Source organism: Chelon labrosus, assembly GCF_963514085.1.
Source record: "Chelon labrosus genome assembly, chromosome: 11".
NCBI classification, from domain to species: Eukaryota; Metazoa; Chordata; class Actinopteri; order Mugiliformes; family Mugilidae; genus Chelon; species Chelon labrosus.
In genome coordinates, this window is record NC_140344.1 from 10,159,968 (window position 1) to 10,183,026 (window position 23,059).

Below are 23,059 nucleotides of genomic sequence, written 5' to 3' on the forward strand. Positions count from 1 at the left end.
ATACCCCCTAAAGAGTATTGATTTCCAGGTTTAAGAGCGAGGTCTGAAAAAAAAAAACAGCTTAACCCAGCCCTTCAGTTATGCGTGCGGATATGTGTAGTTACTGTAAAGGCCTGGGTTAAACACACAAGCTCACCGTTAGTTCAGGTCTTGTGTTTCTGTATTCAATGTACATTTATATATGCACTTAACTGCATTAATAATAAAACACCTCTTCTTTTCTATTTCCCCCAGAGATGGCAAGCCGGGTCTCCATCCTCCTCTTCCTCTTCTGCCAGTCAATCTCACGAGCCCAGGAGGAGAGCGGCAACATCCCCATCCTGGAGTTCAAGTCTGTGACTCCCATTAACAATGTGGTCCAGGACCCACAGACTGGTCGCATCTACCTGGGAGCGGTCAACACCGTCTTTCAACTGGGGTCGTCCCTCCAGCAGGAGGCGCGTGCGGAAACGGGCCCCAAAGAAGATGCCCGGACTTGTACACCTCCTGCTTCAGCCTGCCAGGACACAAGGCCCATGCCCAACCTCAACAAGCTTCTGCTGGTCCACCCGTCCAACGGTTCACTTATAGTCTGTGGCAGTCGCTACCGGGGCATCTGCTCCCTCCGCAACCTGTCCAATGTGGAGCAGCAGCTGTATTACAGTGACAATAAAGGAGAGAGGACTTATGTGGCTAGCATAGAGGATAATGTGAACGTGGTGGGCATCATGTCTACCTTTTCAAAAGATGAACAAGAGTTCAGTGTGTTTCTTGTTGGGAAGGGCTATGGAAGCCTGGACAGTACAAAACTCATCAGCACACGGATCCTTCAGGATTACCGGGAATGGGTTGTGTTTGAGAGCATCATAGAGGCTTCTACGGTACAAACGACACCATTTGTTCCCAAGTACTTACACGACTTCCGGCATGCCTTCAAAGAGGATGGTTTTGTCTATTTCCTCTTTTCTCGGACTCTTGACGGTACGGATAATAAAAACCTGACCTTTGTGTCTCGTCTTTGCGAAGATGACCACCATTACTATTCCCACACAGAGCTCCAGTTAAAGTGCGGTACAAATAACCAATATAACAAAGTCCAAGCTGCGTACGTGGCCTCTCCAGGAAAAGAGCTGGCACGGGCTATGACTAGATCTGGTGCGTATGGGAGTGTCGATTCGTGGAATAAAGTCCTGTTCGTGGTGGCGAAACAAGATGACGATGACACCGACTCTGCTCTCTGCATGTACCCACTCAACTCCATCAACGAGCGACTGGTGGATATCATCAGCGCTTGCTACAGTGACTCTGGGAAGATTTCTGGGTTTCCTGCTGTGGACATCCCCTACTCGTCTAAAACCGATGAATTCTGCACATCAAAAATTGCGGTAAGTGCTTCTTCTTTCTTCAGCAGGTTGAAGTTTAGAATAATGTATTTGAAGTAAATGTGGGAAGCTGACATGTTCTGAAGATTTCCCAGGTGTAGTCAATAATGCACACGTGTCACCTGTTAATTTATTGTCTCAGTGTTTATTTTGTTCTGCAGATCCTTTGTGTTGTTCTGTCTAACTCGCTCATTCGGTGTCACACAGTTTCTTTCCTTAATTGTCTGTTTCCTCAATTCCCTCAACTCATCCAAAATAATACCATATAGCAAAGGCCAAATCTGGCCGTGTAGAAAACAATGTTTGGTCTCATGATAAAAGCTGATATTTTCCCTGCCTGTTGAAAACTGATTTTCACAAATCTGTTGGATGCGGTAAAGCCATATACATTAGCATCTAATACTGTCCTCATGTGAAAAGAGCCATTCTACTGAAGCTACAGTGCCAACAGCACATTCTGGAGAAATAAATACACTTACCACATCATGATAATTAAATCTAAGTTGTTTAGATAAAGCAACCGTTATAACTCTGCTGCTTTAAAAGAGCAGAAATGTGTCTACGGCTTGCAATACAATGCAAAGCACACAATGTATCTGTATATAGTAGTCATGTTTGTTACCATAAGCTGTTTTGTGTCTATCCCAAACGGTTTTAAAAAAAATATATTTAGTTTGTTAATTTAAAGAAAAATATGCTATGGTCGACCCGTGCCACAACGTTCATATCCTTACTGATTAAAGGGCATGCACTGTGTCATCGTCCTCTTGGATATCTTTTCCCTTTACAGAAGGATATGTTGACGAACTACAAGTGTGGTGCGGACTTTCTGCCTTCCCCTCTTGCAAGCAAGCCAAGATATGCCTTAAAAGCAGAGGCAGTGATGGCCGGAAAGTTGGGCCTTCTGACCGCCGTGGCTGTGGCTGTGGAGAATGATCACACCATCGCCTTCCTGGGCAACAACCAGGGAGAGGTCTTCAAGGTGGAGTTCTCTCTTGATCTGCTTTTCTCCTTGCTTTATTCCCTTTAAAATTTTACCTGAGGGAAGGAGAGTAGCACGAGTTAAAAACTTCACATCTGACAAAGCTCCCCTTTGTTTTGTTTTTTTGTCCAGGTACACCTGACCACAGAGCCGTATATGTACAGCAAGGTTCCTGGCGACACCACACGAATGGCGGTCAACAAGAACCTTTTCTTTGACCTCAGTCAGAGCCACCTCTACGTTACCACGGAGAAAAAGGTGACATATTATGCACAGTGTGACATACGCTGCACGCGCATTTGAAATGGCTTTATCCTTTAGATCATGTCTGTTTCAGAAAAGTTTCTCAATGACACTGGAAGGTTATATTTACATGGAGACAGTTTTATACTTTCTATGTCCCACTAGGTTCTGCCACTAAGGATGTTGATATATTTTCCTGTCATACAAGACAGTTGAATTCCCTCCTGCAGAAAACACTGATGCTGTAAATACTAGGGGTGGGACTCGATTAAAAAAAATTAATCTAATTAATTAGAGACTTTGTAATTAATTAATCTCGATTAATCGCATTTTAATCACATAACAATATTTGCCCCCAAAAGCAACATTTTCTTAATTGAAATGGATTTTATTGAATCAAATAATAGACACAGACATGAATATTGTAAACTCAAGCAATTTTAATGTCTGGAAAAATGCATTTAATTGCATTTCAATTTAAAACAGTAGAAAAAAGAAATAGAAAATATCCCTGGTCAAAACTGAACCGACCTAAAGTTAAAGCGCCATTTCAGAACAATATAGACTGTAAATTGTTAAAAAAAAAAAAAAACAGTTTGGGCTGCTGACGTGTCTTGTCCGTACTCGGACAGGGACTGCTAGCACTAACAGCTCTGGCAGTTTCTGTACTCACTGCAACATGTTTTGCATTTATATGGCACCATAGGGTTGAAGTCCTTCGGTGGTATGCAAACTCTGTTTCGATCAGGTAGTTTTTTGAAGTGAAATGTGCCTTCCATCAGTCCTAGTAACATATTTTCATCCGATTCCTCTATTTTGGTAGCGATTAGCTGAGCTCTGACGTGTGCATGAGTGTAATCGGTGTGCCAGGAAATCTTGCACTGACAAAGGTTCCGTGTTGTTTAGAACGCAAACTGCGATTAAATGCGTTAATTTTAATTAATTAATCACAATTAAAGCGTTAAAGTCTCACCCCTAGTAAATACATAATATCACAGCACTGTAATGTTAAATGGCTCCAGGTAGACATTGAAGTATCACAACAGAATCACAGAATAACGGTTATTTTGTGATGAATCGGTTAAATTATTATATAAAATATATAATATAAATTATTGAACAGTTTTTACACCAGGTTAATGAGGTCTGTGGTTGTCATGGAGTTTACACACTTATTTATAGACGCACAGAAATATTGCAGAGAATCATTTCATCAATATATATTTTCTAACATTCATAGGATGACTGTACCAGATATAGTGCAGTTTAAATTCACTTCATTCTGCAGTCTATTTGAATCGCTGACCAGTCTAGAGATTTCTCAGTGATTCAAAGGTTTTGGGGTTAAAAGACGTATTTTCTCGATCAGTACTGGTGTTGGAAATAGAAATTATGTACAGCTCTGCCCAGCATCCTCAGTCGAAGGTTGAGTCAGAAGCTAGTTTTCTTACTGAGGAACAAGATGAGAAAAGCTTTAAATATTTTTAGACAGTCTTTCTAGTGCTACACTAGATCTATACACGATAGTGGCAGAAGTACAGAAGTTCTGATTGAAGTCATCTAAGAAGTTTAATACCATCCAAACCTGACCATTATGACCAAGGGTTGTGAATGTCAGATTGTCTGTGATGGGAAGTTTTAAAAAAAAGTTAAAAATAGATACAACCCTGCTGATCAGAGGGGAGGAGAGTTTCTAAGGATATTTGACTATCTGATAAACACTTCTGAAGAATTTAAGATTGTCGAACAGATACAATTAGACAATCTGATGAGCATTTTTAAACAAACTAAAGCCTTAAAGCAACATCTTAAGAAGTGCTTAACTGCATGTAAAATGTAATGGTACCTAGTTATTTCTCACTTCTGGGTAAATTGTTTTAGGAATACATGAGGGTAGACGCCATGTGTTATGAGAGGACTTGTTTCACTCCCACTCTGCTCACCTACAACTAAACCAGGACAGATTTTTAGCTGTACTTAAAATGCTTCCTTTGCTGTGCAGTGTCCCCCCTAAGGTGCAGAGCTTGATTATATTTTATGTTGTAATGCTGCAGATCACCAAGGTGCCAGTGCAGACGTGCCTCCAAAAGAAAGACTGCCAATCATGCGTGGAACTGAGGGACCCTTACTGTGGCTGGTGTGTCCTGGAGGGAAGGTAAGAATCTCGCTCTCTTTGCTTTCTCTCTCTTTCTCTCTCTCTCACACGGACACACACACACACCCACACACCCACACACACACACACACACACACACACACACACACACACACACACACACACACACACACATACATATGTACACTAATGCACGCACTTGCAAATGCATGCACACGGCAACAGACTAACACAAACACCCACACATGCAATTCCATCTGTAAAACACAGCGGGGTATTTGTTCACTGTTTTATTGCAGACACTTTTAGTACCCCTTGGTGTTTATATTCCATCTCCTGTTGTCCGTGCAGCCGTAAGGAATTAAAGCTGTTTGTCAGCCTCATGCAGCGAGGGCAGACTGTGCAATTTACTCTCATCAGCCTATATTTATCAGGGTCTTGAGGGTAGAAAGGTGTGCATGTACCATGTATTTTTCAGGGATGCGATCAGGAACAGGTAAAAAAAAAAAATCTCTTAGTACTGAATATCAGAGCTGTAAAAATAGCTGATCAGCTGATCGACCAGTTATCAGCAACTCTATTGATAATCGCTTAATCATTTCAGTCATTTTTCAGATAAAAGATTTGATGGTTTGAACTTCCATTGATTATTAGAAAATCTTCGGGTCTTTGGTCAAAGAAAATAAGACACCTGAGCTCAAGGACAGTGACATGTGGCAAAGACGACTGGCTGAAGAATCAAGAAAATAACTGACGAATTGCTAAATAACAAAAACGATGTATTTGAAGTCATACATAGCTTGTCATACATTTACTTCTCCGAAACAATTTAATCCGTATAATTTCCACTGAGTGTGTGCCATGCTTCTCTTTGTTTGCACACCATCAGGCCCTGTGTGTTTTGTATTGTATTTCCCTAAAAAAAAAGGTAGATTTTACTTTGAGTTGTGTACTGAACCCAACTGATAATAACAAAAACGTGAAATCTTAAACCGTATTGTTATTTTAGATTATGTATAATACCTCAATCTCCCCTGGGCGATGTGTAGGGTTTGTGAAATTCAACACAGTAAATTATATATGTCGCTAATTGTTTTAATATTTAACTCAACATAACTTGATTCATCACGTAAAGTTTGCATTATAAACCGTAGACACATTTATGTTCTTATGTTCTTATGGCTTTTTATATAGTAAAAGATTATTTTATCTTATCCCATTTTATTGCAATATACTGTGTGTTTATTCTAACTAAAAGTCTCACAGTTAAGACGCTGCAACAAAGGAAAACAGGACTTTTTTTCTTAAAGGTTACATAAATTACATGCAGTAGCAAAACTAGTTGTTTTTATTTTATAAATCTGCACAAGCCCTGCATGAAGTCACTTGAGCATTGGGTTGTTATTCGCTCAAGCACATCAAAAATCTGTTAGAGTCCATAGGCTGTGTTGTTTTGAGGCTTTGTGAAAGCATTTAAGGGATGTGGAGCAGAGGCTGATGGGAGTTGTTCGTCCTTCGTCTGAAGGTGTACCAGGAGGTCTGAGTGCCGACGGGCAGAGGAGAAGAATGGCTGGTTGTGGAGCCCCAAGCAGCAGTGCGTCAAGATTGTATCCTTCTATCCCCCAAACCTTTCCTGCAAAAAGACTGACAAGGTACAGTGCAGCAGCTCTCCTCTCTCATCCTCTTTCACTTTGTTCTCTATTAGCCTCTCAACTCCACTTACATGCATGTCACACCGACATGCATAGCCCGAGCAATAACCTGTTTACATTGTGAATCAGAGACCCTGGACTCTAGGTCTTCCTGCTCTGTATTGATCCGTCCAGAAAACTCCAACTGTCTTATTATAACCTACCTGCTAGAGTGTGCTCACAGTCTGAAGATGGAGAGCCTTTCTTATTCGCTTTCGCTCTCATGTTGTTTTTTTTCCATTCCCCCGCTCTCTGCCTCGTTCTCCTTCCCTCCCTTTCTGACTCACACTTGAATTTCCATCAACAGCATGCCTCCTCCTTTCTCATTCTCAATCAATCTCCTGTCTTTCAAAAGGAAACAGTTTCTGTACTGTTACTACATTTGCTCTGTGAGTGACACCAACTGAGAAATTAACTTGATTAGAACTTGGAAATAAGTCTTTGTGTTTAAGTAACATCCCTGTCAGTAAAAATCATATAATTTCAGATTCTATGTGTGTTTTTATCTGTTCCAGGTAAAGATTAATATCCCCTCCCTTCCTGCCATTGGACCGTCTGATCGTCTGCAGTGCAAAATTAGGTCTTTCCAGAGTGAAGGCACTACGCTGGATTCTGGTCAGGTCTCGTGTCATCTGCCCCAGCCGTCGCTTATACCACAAACACCTGAGAACCAAGGTATGGCCTTTCTATTTTACCTGCATTGTTTTTATGAAGGCAAAACACTCGCCATTATAGACAGAGAGAGCAGTGGCCCATAAAGTTAACTGTATTGAGAATAACTCTCTCAAATGAATGATTGTGATCTGTTGATAGATTATTTACAACACAGCATTATGGTATCAGGAAAGGTGGACCTTACATTTTTAACTAATTTAATACCCTTGTTCTGTAGAAGCTGCCTGAGTTAAAATCTAGTTTTATTACCTTTATTATTATTCAATTGTTTGGCCAAACAAAAAACTAAAGTGACCACAGGATGATTTATACCAGCATCAAAGTGGTTTACCATCTTGGCTAAACAACTTCCTGGGAGTACTGGTTGCTGTGGACTTAATGGGCACTTGTGTTCATTATCAGAATATATCATCCCTCTTTTTTTTGTCTTTAAACGCTCCATGGCATCTTGTCATATACGTAATGTCTTGAATTCAGACTCCTTTCCAAACACAATGTGTCTTTCCATACAGGCGCAAAGCTTTAATCCTCACTTTGCTCTTTCCCCCAGACTTTGTGGCCGTGGCTATAAGGGTTTTTGTCAATGAGACTGTGGAGCTGGCTACACGAGAGTTCAAGTTCTACAACTGTGCTGCCACAGTGAGGAAATCTGAAAACACACCGTGAGTCTGGTTCCTAATCTATCAGCTCTGCTCCGTCAGTCCCTAAAAATACACAGTGACACTGAACACAGCATCAGCTGACAACCTTGATGGAAATGTATCACCATGCATGAACAGATGAGAGATCAAGGCTCTGTTTGTAAATTGTGATGCATGGTGGTTTTAAATGCACCTCTTGCATTTTCTCTCTACATTTTATTACCAAGCCGAGGAAATTGCCTCGGTTTCCTTTTCATTAATCAAAAAGTGAAAGTCGATCTTGCCAGTTTTTTCCCCCCCGTTTTTTTTTTCTTCAGTTCTCTCACACAGAGCAATGTGTGATGAACGAGCTTTGCTTATGTGAAGTTGCAGAGATCCATTTCATTGTCAGCAGCATAGATTTTTGCACCGGACGCTCTCTGATGAGTTTGCATGTTTTAGATTTTCTTTGTGCGTGCTGATACGTATATGTGATCTGACCCAATTATGTATGTGAGGGCATTTTCTTGTCATTATTTACATGTTTCTGTGTTTTCAGGTGCATGTCATGTGTGGCCAGTCCTTGGGGATGCCAGTGGAATATAGCTGACCACACCTGTAGCGATATGGACGACAGTGTAACGGGTCCCAGCATCATCAAGCACCGTCAGGTTAGCCATCTCAAGGGTTTCGTGTTAAAGGTCAAGGACGCTTATCTCTAAATGCTGCCAGAAGTATAGCGGAGCTTTCAAAAAACTAATCACCACATGTGACGCTGCGCCTGAGTAATCCAAATTCCTCCAGAAAATTAATAAAAACGCAAATCCCACTATCGGCTGCCACCATCTTGCATGACAAATGTTGTAGGGCGGAGGATATCAATTTACAAGTCAGCAGATGTTTCAGCGATACACTTATCTGTCTCCACAGATGAGGGTGTCTGTTAAGTGGTTGGCATATTTAAAATGTGAATGATTAAAAGGTTTGGTTTGTTTTGATGCCCTAACAGGGAGCAAAGTGTCCTCAGTTTGAGAATCCAGATCCTGTGCTGATCCCCGTGGGCTTCAAGACTCAAATCAGCTTCGAAGGGATCAATTTGGACCTCTACAAGGTAAAATGGCACAGGCAGTGAATTTAAAACATCTCTTAACACTTGAGTATTGTATAAAGGCCACGGTTAATAAGACTGGTCAAAACCAGTTTTAACCTGTTTCTAAATTCAGTACTCACATCTCAAAGAAAATTGCTCACACAGTGACAAAAAGACATACAGGTACAATTAACTACTTTAAGAAATATGACAATACATGAATTATTTTGTTACAGGTACATAATTACTGTAAAGTACAGACCATGACTCATAAATATGCTATCATAGCACTACAATATCCAATCGGGTGTAAGGAAGTTAGAGTGTTTACTATGAAGCCAGCAGCTGCCTGGGTTTGGTCAGCTGTGACCCACAATGACCAACAAATAAATACACAGTGTGGAACAACAGTAAGATGTGCTGCCTTCCACTGATGACAAAATTGCGAAAATGAGCTATTAGAAAAACAATTATAATTATAAAGCAGCCATATTTTGTGCTTTTGCAGTAGACATGCACTAAATCACTGCCTGATGCTGAAGGCTCGGTCCAAAGAGTACATTTACCAGCGTGCAAACTTCGAAAAGCCTGCATTTCCATTTTTTTGCTTTGTAATATGAACAGAGGGAAGCGTCAGAGAACCGTCTTGTGCAAACAGGATGTGCATGAAATAATACGCCACATTTTATTTGTCTGCTTCCGTCTCCAGGATCGCTCCTTCACCATCGGCACCGAGCTGATGAGGAATGTGGAGGAAGAGGTCAAGTTTGAGGACGGGTCGTTCTACACTTTCAGTGGCTTCGATGTGAGTGTGGCTGCTTGCTCGTCGCTCAGCGCTCGTTTTGATGCGACACTTTTGCTCCTCTACTGAGCTTCTAGCCAATTTTCCCTCCACTCGCCACAGGTCCTTGAACTGCGGCTGATTTGTGGACCTGGTTATCAAAGTGCAATTTGGAACAACAGTGAAAGAGTAAAAAATATTGTAGAGAGCCACTTGAGTTCAGATTACTGTCGCGAAATAGCTTATATGCAGACATTCTCTCCATGTACAGCTGTCTTTATGTTCCAGATTGATAAATGAAGTCACCCTTCAGCAGTAGCCTTTCCCGGGGCCTTTGATATTCTCTAGCTCCCTCTAATGGAGAAACTCCCCTCACTGGAGTTATTTTCGCTCCATCTCCACATTGTGAGTTCTGTGATTGGGAAGCTCAAACAGTGCCTAGCCCCCAGCTATGTTCTTTTCCAACATTGATTTCTTCAGCTGAAAATCTGCCAGACTGGTATAATTTTTTTTCTTTCTTTTTTTTTTTTCCCCTTGGCATAGGGTAGCGGCAGCCCACACTGTTTGCAGAGAAGAGCTTAAGTGCCATTAATCACTGGCTTCTGTATTAATAATTCATTTTCTTCCAATTTCTTAGTTTTCCTACGATAAGTCACCAGAGACCAATGTTCTTTTCTACGTGAAGGACAAGGCGTCTGGCAAGAAGATGGACAGCACGCTGAACGGTGCGTTCTCACATTTTAATGTGGAGGTCTTATTTATAATGCTGTGCAAGTCCCAGTGTGGGGCCTCCATTTGATTTCAGGAAGCTACCTTTAATCTCCAACCGAAAATTAATCAGAAAATTAATTGGTAATGACTGAACACGCTTTGACAGAATATGAAGGATTCAGAGGAATTCATAGAGAAATGATGTTGAGGCCTGTCCTGCATTTTATATTGCAATGTAAAATGCCACTTTCAAAATTGAGATGCATTTTACTGAACGGAGTTGTGAGAGTTTTCAGTGAGGACATAGAAATATAATTTCAAAGAGTGAACGCACATTGTAAGAAAATGAATATGATGTAAAATATGGCCCATTCAGTCACCCTGTACAACTGCTCCATGGGGAGGGAGGACTGCAGCCTCTGTAAGAACTCGGACCCAAAGTACAGGTGTGTGTGGTGCAGCAAGCAGAAGGCCTGTGTGTACGAGAAGCTCTGCAGTTCTCACCAGCAAGGGTCCCAGGATCCCCACAGCATCGAGTGTCCCAACCCCGAGATCACCGACGTGAGTAGTCACAGTGTTGTCATCGGTTCGTGTTTACATTTGAATTGGAAACAGTGCCTGCTTTAAAGGCTTGTGATTATCAGAGAGAAGACATTGACTCTGGTGATTGGATTATTGACGCAGGTTATTAGTTATGTGTTTTCTCTCTCCTCTTTGTGTTGACACAGTTGTCTGTTTCTCCTTGAGAGCGTGTTGCGCTGTTTTTCAGTGCATTTGATTGGATCAATTCTTTCTTTGCTCACTTAATTGTTGGTGTCTCTTTGTCCTTGACTAAAATCCATCAGTAATTTGGCTCATGTCATTGTGACAGAGGTTATCACCAAGCATACGGCAGCTAACAAAGATATAACTGATAAATCGCCTTGAGTGTCTGACAGATTTATTATGTACAACAGTGTCTAGATTACAGTTTTTACACCAATGCTTGAACAAATACCAGAAAAAATTCTATAGTCTATATTCCAGTCAGACTCCGTTTTTCTTTGTGTTTAATGCTAATTTCCAAACATGGATCATAGCAAAAACATCAGCATGTTAGCATTTAGGCCCAAGCTGCTTGCATGGCTGCACATATTTTTTTTAGATTTATTGTCTATCTTATTTTAAGATTACTGATTCGAGTTTAATCAGATTTTGTTCAATGCGTTCATAAAATGGTCTTCAAAATATTTTACATTTCTGGGATTCCTGTAATATATTCCATGGACCTTCTCACAAAAATGTTTGTGCATGCTGTGTGTTTACACAGAACACCCTCATATGGGAGTCGGAATTCTTAATATCTATTGGGTTCAACTCACAAATCCAGTATTGGTCAGGGTCTAATACGTGCACACATACATGCAGACGTGACTCATGCAGTATTGATGGCGTTCTCCATGATGGACTTGAATATTAAACACTCTGAATTATAAATACTTAAGTCTGCTGAATAGTTGCTTAAACAAACTGTGTAAATCTCTTGTATTTCTTTGTTGCCCAGCTAATCTGTTTAAATCCATTTCCAATCCGTTCTTCCTGTAAACGCTCACTCCACCCCTCTACACACTGTATCGCCCCGTCCAGATCATCCCTCGGTTCGGCCCCTTGCAAGGAGGCATCTCCATCACGATCCGTGGCTCCAACCTTGGCATCAACGCGGAAGACATCAAAAGCATCAAGGTGGTTGGGCAACCCTGTATCCATCAGCCTGAAAAGTACTCCGTCTCCACAAGGTAATATTTGAATACATGCAAATGTACAGCAGCGGCATGTACACTGTCTGCTGTTGGTTCAAACTGGGTACGGGCACGTTTTATCCTTTTTAAAATAATTCTGTACTTCTAGCGTAGATATACTTGTCTGTGTCAGGAGTTCTTTCCCTTTTCTCAAGGTAACCAGGCTGTATATTTTAATGAGGTCATTATACCACTGTATTGATCTGAGATTCTCCAGACGCAGGTTGATTTGGAAACACTCTTTCAAAACGGGAATGCCACCGGTGGAAGAAATATTAAAACATGAGAGTATATACTACCATTTCCTGCTCTAGTTGACTGTTTGCTGGTGGAGCTTTTAGAGCTCATAGATATCTGAATTGTGCACGAAGTCCAGGTGGATTCTCTGGTTTATTCTGGTTTGTTCTTTAACGATACGCTGTGTTTTATAATTACTCATAGTGTACGTGGCTGGTGATGGATAGGATATGCCTTCAGAGCAGCTTCAATTCTTTGAGCTATATATTCATAAATGCACTGATTTGATGGCTTCGCACACAATTAAGACAGATTGCTGGGTGGTCTATTCATGATGTAGACATTCTGTTCCACCTCATCCCAAGGGTGCTTTAGTGGTCCGAGCCCTGTATGAAAATGGAATAAACTTTTAAGTCTCGTAAATGCGCTCCAGTCACAGCTGTGTTTAAGAAGTGCTCACTTCATACAAACGGTCTATAAAAGAGAAAACAGCCACATCGTTGCCCCACAGCCGTTGGCCAGGACTGTGGACACCTGGCAGCATAGAGCCACGTTTATGACAGATTCTAGGCCCGCCATCTGCATGATGAGGCATAAACCAGGATTTATGAGACCAGATGGAAGTGCTTCACCCTTAAATCATCCACTTTCAGTGCTAACATGGCTCCTGTGATCTTCTTGTCGTTAGAAGATCACAGTTGCAAGGCAGCTATGGTTGCTCTGCAGGTTGTACTGTACCTCGTTTTTTTTTTTTTTTTAAGTCCTGACAGGATTTGCATGATAATATTTCATTATTTCACACTTTAGTCTGAACTGTAGGTTGTCGAGTTGTGACACTCTGATCTCTTTCATCAGCAACACATTTACCCCAAGGACTGCAGCAGACCTGGACATGTTTGCTTTATCACGTGACTCCCATTAAACAACAGACACACAAATATGGAAAATATCCCTGAGGGATAGAAGCAGACTATCTGGCATTAGAAATCATGCTACACTCATAGCTGCTTTGTCAACGACATTACGCAAACACCTGCTAAACTTGTTTAGCATGTCAATAAATAGGCCATTGAATATTTTTATTTAATTATTATTTTATTATTTTAGCAAATTTCTCCATGTGAGTAAAACGCAATACTCACATTTTTTGTTAAGGTACAAACACGCAGCCTCTACAAACTTTGTTGATGGGAACTAGTAACTTAAACGAAAACGCAACCAGAAGTCTAATTTCCTACTTGGTAACTTGGGTAAGGTTTCCCTGACTTTTACGTTTTACACCAGTACCCACAAACAACCACTTTGGCCCCTGATCTATTTTACCACGTAGTTGGTTAATGAGCATTTGTTGTTCGTGGAAAAGAAACAAAGCAAACCTGGAAGCAGCCATGTTTTTTTTTCTTTTTTCTTTCTGTTTTTTCACAGTTAGGTACTCTTAATTGGGAGGTCAAAACTGGAACTCTAATTACAAACTTTAAGGTGCTGTTTAGTGCCAAGCAGCTGATGGTTAAATTCAACTCCTGAAATAAAAAATTTATTTGGTTGCAGTCCCAGCCTTTAACATTTTTGTCACGTTCCTTGTTTTTCTGTTGCCCTGTCTAGCGTGGTGTGTGAGATCGGCCCTAACACGGTAAAATGGGGGCAGGTGGAGGTGGAGGTGAAGGGAGGGAAGAAAGGAACTTCGGCCATGCAATTTACCTACAGGGTAAATGCACACACACTCACACACACACACACACACACACTATCTGATGGTCCTTAGCTGTGAGTTTTGACCCATATAATAAGTACATCCAAAAGCTTTCAGATCATTTAGTTGTTTTGTGGGTTTTGTTATGTTTTCCATTTTCTAACTGCAGAGAAACTCTTATCAGAACATACCAAGGGCATGTCATTTAAGTGGATTGTCCAAATACAACATCCTCATGTGTTGGTAAATGTAACATGTAGATACATTATAATAATGATAATGCACTGTATAAGCCAGAATGCATGTGCATTCCTCTTTAACCGGATGCTGTGGAGTAGTTCATTTTTTTCCTCTGTAATGCTTTAACAGGCCACGGCATAGCTATTTAACTGGCTTTTCATATCTCTGGCTCCGCTAAAGCTTCCCCACAGGGGAGTGCTCCGCCTAACTGTTTGCTCAGCAAATTGAGGCAGATGTGGTGCTTGTAGGAGTTTGTGTGTCTGAATGTTTCCGATAGAGTGGGTGGGCGTACATCAAGGAGGGAGAGAGGAAGTGTGTACGTTCATGACATAGCCCTGTATCTGTGTGTGTTGTCCTTGTGTGTGCGAGCCTGCGATTTGGAGGCTGTGTGCACTTGTTCGTCCCTGCAGGGGTAAAGATGAATATGTGCTCATGTTGTATTTGGTTTCCCCCTCCCCTTGACTAGGACCCAGTGCTTGAAAAAGTGACGCCTGCTGTAGGTCCTAAAGCCGGGGGCACCCTCATTACTATTTCTGGACTATTCCTGGACACTGGCAGTAAGGAAGATGTCCAGGTTACCATCGGAGGGGTGGACTGCACTGTGTAAGGATTCCTTATCTAAATAATTGTCATTCACACCAAAGACAGATTCTGTTTCAATTCAGCCTCTTCAGTTAATAGAGCTACTTGTTATTCAGACATTGTATTCCATGCAAATTCTACAGTATGAACACTTTGACGCCCACAGATTTTTTTTATTTATTTTTAAAAAAAAAATACATTTCTGAAGTAAAAATGGAATTGACCTTAACTTTGGTGTCATAAGCAGGAAGGATTTTTCGCTTACAATTTGTTTGCCTTTACTGTTGTGACCGCAAGTGTTCTGTCAAATCCCATCCACAGTGACATTTTAGGCAGAGGTAACAGAAAAATAACAAGCAAGAGAAGCTGCAAAGCCGCAACTTAACAAGCTGTCAGACTGCTGCCATGTTGGCTTCCACTGCACAGTGACCTTGTGTGACCCCCGCGCCTTCAGCCAGCAAGTGCTAAGCTGTGTCCTTGTCTTGGCAGGGAGGGCTTCGGAGCAACAATCACCTGCCGGACAGGAGAATACCGAGCAGATAAGATGCCCTCTGACCCTCTCGCCGTCACAATGAAGTATGGAAAGAATACCACAAAAACCATCCCAAGTGCCTTCCAATTCTTGGAAAACCCCATTATGCTGAACCACCATCCCAAAGAAAGCTTTGTCTGGTCAGTTTAACAAAGTCGCATGCACCTCCAATCGTAATATTATGTAATTATGTATGGCAATATGTAATAAGCACTTCATTTTACCTTGAAGTATAGAACTATAATGTTACATTTTGGGGAAATTATGTGTGTCCGTTCTGACCACTGATCATGAAGACATTTTTCTTGTTGCTTCTGTGGTAGAGATGTTAAGTTTCCTAAGGGAATTTCTAGGGGACTAGAAACTGTCTAATCTGTAAATTGCTGTGAAATTTTGTACAGACATTCATGGTCTCCATAGGATAGTCCCCATTAATGTCGCTGATGCCCCGATTAATTTTCCTCAGGTGCCAACATGAGGTTGTATTTTAGGTTTTTAAAAATGTCTTGATAATTTGATGATAGATGTATGAAATATGTATGCATGATGCCCAGAGGATGAATCCTACAGACTCTGCTGAATATTATCTACATTACCTGACCAAGTTAACATTATCCTTGCAAGGGCGTGTTGTCATACTGATGTCAACACTTAGCTCAAAGCACTGCCGTCCTTTCATATAGCCTGACAGAGCTCTGCAAAAGTCTTGTTTGGAAGGCTTCTGCTTGGTCTGATGAACATCGTTCAGCCAGAGTCCTTCTTTCCCTGATCTCTGAAAGAAAATGTTATGCTGTCGTTTCGTCATCATAATAGACAAACATTAGAGAATAAGACATAGACTGACTTTCATGTTTGAAAATGTCTCCATGTACTTTAGTGCTCGAAGTAGAAAAGCACAAAAAATAAAAATCTGCTAAACTGACATTGTTGGCAAGGTCAAAGAGAAAAGTACTGTATGTAGAAAATTGGACATTTAGAAAGGCACCTGCCTTGTTTTCTGCCTTGCAAAATGTCTTTCTGTCTGAATCCTCAGAAAAGGTTATTGATGTCAGTAACCTTTTTCAGTATTTAAAATATGATTTGTCCTCCAAGGGTTTCCAAGTGTCCATGTTGGTGCCTGTGTGAAATATTTTTCCCTCTTATTTCTGATCTGTGGAAAACAAATGCTAGTTTTTGCACTTGATTGCTAAATTGCTAATTGCTAAAAAATGGATGCATTAGATGGGTACCTTGCCTTTTTCTAGCAGTAGAAAGCCCCATGACGCATATGATTAGGTACACAGAGCAACAGTCAACAGACTAATTTGTTTTCATCTTCAGAGAAAATTACCCCATGTGCAATTTAAGAACTGCCTGTCACCCCGTAACTCTCCCCATGAGCTCGTCTTCTTGTCTTTGTCTGGTTGGGAACACATTCTCAGTATAGCTCAATATATGTGTTTTCCTGGGTTTCTGGTGTGTGTTCACGTTTGTATGTGTCTGTTTTAGTGGAGGGAGAAACATTGTGGTGACTGGTTCCGGTTTTGACATAATCCAGACTGCTGTCATGAGGGTCGACGGAGAAAACTCGTCATCTTTGGAGGTTCCTGTTCATTTTATTTATCAGCATCTTCATCTCCATTAATAACTGTGACGGCCATTGTTTCTTTGATCTCACCCTTTCTCCTAACTTTCCTATGTCTTTTTGTCTCCATTTGTGTCCCCCTTCACAATAACACTGCGGTTCAATCTCCCCACACTTCATGAGCCCATGACTACATTGTTGATTCATTCCAACTCTGTAAAACATTGCAATTGTTTAAACAAACACACACACACACACACACACATATGCACACTTTTCCTCGCTCCCAGTGATCAGTGAGATTCATAAATCAGTAATGCTTAATCTCACTACACCATACTTAAAACCTGTAGGTTTGCAGATAGCAGCACCATTGTTTTACCCACACCAAAATGTTCCTGTGTTCCTTGTCCAGCTTAATCAGGCAGGATTGACTTTAAGGAGTAGCACACAGCTTTCCGGGCGCCTGCCCCCCGGTGTACTAGGCACTGTTAAGCAGTAGCAATTTTGTTCATTTCATTTAAAGGCCTAAATTTAATAGTAGCATTAAGGCAGCACAAGATTACATGACTTTGCCGCTCTTCACCACTTCATTCCCGGCCAAGTCCCTGGGCCTTTCTACCCAGGGACAGGAGAGATTTGAAAATATTTCTTGCTGCCACAAACTAGCAGTGGATGTAATGTCTTATCTTAAAGGCCTTGGCTGGCCAGCTTCATAAGCTTCCCTTGGTTTAAGTCCTTTCACTGAACTACACCCATTATAGCTGCTGGCATGTGAATAGAAACATGTTGATTTGTTGGACAGGTTAGCTGCTCAGAGAAATATTTATTTTCTTAAAAGCCACTACAGTACTCTAAATTTAAACAGAGACTTCTGGAGTCGGGTGCACCAGCTGCTTGTAGTTACAACATAGATATTTGCTAAGTGGAGATTTACACAATGTTAAATTGATATTGGTTGCACTAAAAAACTACTTTTTTAAGAGAATGATTGATACAGCAATAAACTAAATGTTTTCGGTAACTGCTGACCAATCGTCTACAACAGCTTGGAGGAATTTTAGACCATTCCTTAGTACAGAACTGCTTCGGTTCTGACGTTGGTGGATTATTAAGGTACTTACCTTGTGATCTTATAATGATGCCATGTTCACAGAGTCAGTTACTTTGTATTGGCTGGGCCACCCAATATGAATGTTTCCTAGCAACTCACTGACATATTTCTAGTCTTCAGACATTCAAGGTTCCCATAGGATGAATCCTAATGCCTTTGATTCCCTAACTTATATTATAAAAATCTTGATGTTGGTCCCTTCACTTTCCAACTTTCCTAACATGCTAAATCAAGATTGTGAACATGGTAGTCTTTAATAGTATGACCTTGTTAAGACGATTTTGTAGTATTCTATCAGTAGTTTGAGACTAGCTGTACTAAGAACTTAGAAAGGCTTTGACTCACAAACTAGGAGAGAGGCGGCCTTGTAGATTGGCCATACTTATTTGAAGAGATACATCAATGTTCATACTAAAAGTTAAGTTAAATCAGCCTGGTATGTAGTATTTATAGTCAAAGAAATAGTTTAATATTTTATAAAGTTACACAAGAAGGTTTATATAACTCCTATTTTAATCCTCAAACCACAATGCTACGTTGTTTAACTGCTAGCTTAGCTTAGCACAAACCCAGAAATTGGGGAAATGTTGTGGCACAACACCTCTAAGATTCTCTATTAATATTTTTCTATTTTGTTTCTGTGAAGACAACAAATCAGTGTTGCGGGATTATGAGCTGGACTGTTTCTTGCCTTTGACCAGTTGCCAGGCACCCAGCAGAGACTCATATTATATTAATGCTGCCAGCCAAGACATATCTCTGTGCATAGCCCTCTGGAAAGCAACAAACTGTTATTTTTATACTGTTAATTAAACAAATGTGTTAAAATGTGAGTTTCAATGCGCCAGTAACTAGGCTAACTGTTCCCCTCTTTTCACAGTCTTTATGCTAAGCTAAGTGGCTGCTGGCTCTAGCCTCACAATCTTCTTCACTGCCAGGCCTCTCCGCCGTTTCCAGAAATGCACAGAGCTTCTTTATGTTGACAGTCTAAAGGAATTTAACAAGACAAGTGTAATTGTAAAGAACATTAAACTCCACAAACCTTTGAAATCTATAGTGGGTATGCTGTATCACTTGGTATGTTCGGTCTTCGTTTTGCCTGGTAAAAACGTGCGTGAAGGGTTTAGCTGTCACACACATACTTTGTTGTCAGCCCTTTATCGAAACAATTAGTGAGTGGCAGAAATGTCACCATTAGTCCACCTACTCAGAAATAAGTAAAGAAAACCAGAGGAGAAGTGATTCAGCATGAGTTGTAATTCACCAGAGGCTGCTATTCTTTGATGACAGATCAGGATTTTAATAGAATGATTGAAAAGACACATAATACCTTCCCCATTGTACCAAACCAGGCTTCCCCCCCTACCACACAACAAAAACATTGATTCACTGCCTTTTTCTAATAATATTAATTATAATAAAAAAAAACAATTGCCATACCTGTTATGTTGAATAATAATCTTGTGTTTATTTATCTGTCCCTCTGATGCCTCTCAGAAAGCCTACCAGAGAAACGACACGGTCCTCCAGTTTTTGTCTCCAACTGTGAACACATTAATGAACCAGCACTTTAAAACCTACATCAAGTTAGACAACTGGGAGAAGGAGCTGAAGCCCTTCGACTACCACCCTGACCCCGAATTCAACGAGCTGACCAAGAAGGTCATCACCGAAACCAGCATCATCATCGTCACTGTGAGTACACGCCACACTGGTTGCTGCAGCTCCGCGGCTTAAGTGTGACAGCGCAGTGTTACTTTAAAGACAAACGGTGTCATTTTATGACTCGAGAATAACAATTGAAAAGATGCTGAATTGCAGTTGCTGCAGACATTTTCAATCTTTGGCAGCTTATGGGATGGTTTGGTTTTACTACATATAAAAATTATGCAAACAGCAGCACAATTGTCATTTTATCTCACTGATTGTTTTGGAAGCCAAAAGACCAGACATTAGCATTTAGTAATAGTTCTTAATCCATTGCTCTAAAGCAGAATAGAAGAGCAGTTAAATACACATTTTTTCCACACATAACATCTTGCTTCATGTTCCCGAGTAAACATACTGTAGCTTTGTTTTTTAAAGAGTCATTGAAAATGATTAGTAATCCCTGATCTAAAGTATGTACACAAATACCCATTATTATTTTAGTGCTTTGCACAAAGAAGAGTGAGGGACATATTGGCACTCCATTTATTTTTCGCAAGCCATATGGTCATTGAAATATTGAAGGCCTTCGTCCTGCATAGATGGTTATAAAGGGATCGTCCTAAAGCTCCGTCCACATGTAGGGCGTACACACAGGGCTAGCGGCAATGTGGTGATAAGAAGTGTGACAAATACAGTATTTTATCCCAGAAACCAGGTCAAACTTCCCCGTCCTAACATTTCTTGTGGGGGAATGTTGTTCTGTAGTCACACTGTTGGGAACTGATTATGGCAAATTTGTTTCAGGCCAATCAAATCAGTTAGGGATGGACAAAAGAATGATAGTGCTGTAGTCATGCATGATATGATACGAGTTAACTTTGTTTTCAGCAGAATGACTCTGGATAGTTGCAAGACGAGCCAATTGCATACATTTTGTTTTTCATGAGTTTATCAGTTGAAACACAGCCCGTAATCAAATCCAAAGGGCCGGTTGTCAGACTCACATTCCGATAAGAATTAGTCTGGCTATGCCCGGCTAATGGTCTTAGTTACACTGAGAGATTTCCTCATATCATTCAGGCCCACTCCTTGTTTAGATACTGTGTGAAGGGACCATTCTGAGGTAACCCAAACAGACCCTTGTGTTGTTACAGGTTGCAGGTGTTATCCAGCAGTTATAACATAATTAAGAATGTTATAGAGCCCCCTAAATCCTACACACCAATCCTTTAAGACCAAAACATGGGAGTAGATGAGGAGGTAGAGGAAAATACTCAAACACTCGTCAACTGTAATTGAATTACCTGTATTTATTCACTAAAAAATTTTGTTTGATTTAGGGTTAGGCCTGCAACTTTTCTTAAATCCAAGGTCACATCTTCACATTATTTGTTTGGTTTGACAGGTGCACCATAGCCAAGAGCTTTTCAGTTTATTGTCACATACGTAAGAGAGAGAATTGCAGCAAACAGGAGCTGTTGAGACGCCTAATCTAGAAAAAGCTTTTTGTTTCAAAAATGAATTTAATGAGAAATTGCTCTGGCTTATTGATTCAGCCGTCTTTGTCACTTTTTGTAATTTTTGCTGTGCCTAAAGTTTCTTAAGTTAGTGATTACTTTGAAATGTGCTTAAAATCACTATAATCATATACTCGTTTTGCTTGTGGCTCACTCATCGATGGTGGCTAATTTCTCTACCATGTAGTTCAATCATGACCCTTTCCCCTACAGGGTCACGGATTCTCCAAGGCCATGACGGCCAAAGAGGCCGAAGCATATGTGGGCGATGTTGCGTGTGTGGTCAACACACTTCAGGATGACAAGCTGTTTCTGGACCCACCTTCCACCACGCCCAAATCTCGCTCCAGGAGGCAGCGCCGTGACACCCGGCCCGAGCTGCTGGATCTAATGGTCAGACCAGACAAACACAGGCAGATGGCACACAGGGGTGGAGGACATGTTCAGATCATTTACTTCAGTGAAATTATTGATACAACGCAGTAAAAAAAATACTGCTATATAAGACAAGGCACTGCAGTTAAAAATGTTACTGAAGTAAAGTATGGAGGCATCAGGACAGTGATGATATAATGCAATAAATGATCATTTTCTATCATTAGATTATCATTACGCACTCAGTAATTTGCAAGCAAAACTGGTGTTGCTTTATCTGGAGCTATTTCTTAACAGTTTTGCATAGAAATGTGTCTTTTTTTAGAAAAATTATCAGACTTCTTCCTACTTAAACAATTGTTTGGTTTGTAAAACATAAGTAGTAAGAAATACTCAAGAGAACATTGATGCTGTGTCCAAACAATAGTCAGAACCTTAACATTATTTCAACAAATGAAAAGAAAACCGTCACACCTGCGAAACAGAAACAATAAAAGAAAATGGCTTATTGGCTTATATACATTGTTGGATAGTTTAATCTTGAATAAATCTAATCTATTATATGAAGGTAGCATGGCAGAAAGTAATGTATTCCTCTGAAATCCATTGAATTAGACCTGAAAACATATATAAATACCTCAATTGTGTACTTCCTCCTCCATCTGGAAAGTGATGAAATAATGCACAGACCTACATACACAGACCTGCAGATAAGAGTATGCAAGCATCACGAATCTCTACTGTATTTCACAAGACATGTTATCTGTGAACCTTGCGACCCCCTTTTTCCATCGGTTGAACAATTTTCATGTAGCTACAGGCAGCTCTTATAATTACATTTAATTATAGCCGGGCCACAATTTTGTTGAATACTGTAACCTCTCCTCTGTGTAATTCCTGTGAGTGAGCTATTGTTACATTTCTGCGGTCTTGTTCTACATGAAGCAGGCTATCAATAGTACAAGCCTCTTACATAGAAAGATTAGAATGTGTCTGACTTTGTCTGCACATTTATGCTTTTGTGCCATCTAGTTGCTCAGCACTTGAAAAATACTAAAAAATCCTGCGGTTGCTTTAGCAGAGCTGTCTGCAATTATTCTAATTCAGATTCCATCCCCATTTCCTCTCCAGCACTGTCTGATCTTTACTATTGACATCCACCTAAATACATCTCTGACTAAAATGTGCAGATAATGATATATTTCCATTCTGTGTTTATCCGCAGATCAAGTTTGGGAAGGGAGAGTGGGTGGTCGGTATGGTGGAATATGAGAAGAAGAATGATTTGTCGCTATACATCATCATCCCTGCTGTTATTGTGCCCATGCTGCTCATCATCATCATCTCTGTCTACTGCTACAGGTGAATTACAGCAACTGTAATCACACAACATAATTCTGGTGTAGACGTGCAACACAAACCTTAATTATATCACCTTCTCTAACAAGTTATATCTTATATTACACCTCTAATGGTAATAGTATAGTTTTTGTACTCAACATTGAACATT

At 40.5% G+C, this 23,059-nt stretch overlaps 1 protein-coding gene across 3 annotated transcripts in view; it reads left to right on the forward strand.

Moving 5' to 3' along the window:
• The window catches only part of plxnb2b (plexin b2b), a 109,757-nt gene that overhangs the window by 72,177 nt on the left and 14,521 nt on the right, over positions 1-23,059 (forward strand). For all 3 annotated transcript variants that reach the window (XM_084555453.1, XM_084555451.1, XM_084555452.1), the window contains 20 exons: positions 235-1,364; positions 2,152-2,343; positions 2,476-2,601; positions 4,641-4,741; positions 6,228-6,354; positions 6,909-7,068; positions 7,619-7,730; positions 8,248-8,359; positions 8,698-8,799; positions 9,488-9,583; positions 10,197-10,284; positions 10,647-10,831; positions 11,897-12,045; positions 13,888-13,990; positions 14,682-14,818; positions 15,287-15,469; positions 16,818-16,911; positions 19,505-19,702; positions 21,388-21,567; positions 22,775-22,911. In XM_084555453.1, coding sequence (XP_084411579.1) covers positions 237-1,364; positions 2,152-2,343; positions 2,476-2,601; positions 4,641-4,741; positions 6,228-6,354; positions 6,909-7,068; positions 7,619-7,730; positions 8,248-8,359; positions 8,698-8,799; positions 9,488-9,583; positions 10,197-10,284; positions 10,647-10,831; positions 11,897-12,045; positions 13,888-13,990; positions 14,682-14,818; positions 15,287-15,469; positions 16,818-16,911; positions 19,505-19,702; positions 21,388-21,567; positions 22,775-22,911 — 3,710 coding nt within the window. In that variant the 5' untranslated portion in view covers positions 235-236. The remainder of the gene's footprint in view (positions 1-234; positions 1,365-2,151; positions 2,344-2,475; positions 2,602-4,640; positions 4,742-6,227; positions 6,355-6,908; positions 7,069-7,618; positions 7,731-8,247; positions 8,360-8,697; positions 8,800-9,487; positions 9,584-10,196; positions 10,285-10,646; positions 10,832-11,896; positions 12,046-13,887; positions 13,991-14,681; positions 14,819-15,286; positions 15,470-16,817; positions 16,912-19,504; positions 19,703-21,387; positions 21,568-22,774; positions 22,912-23,059) is intronic.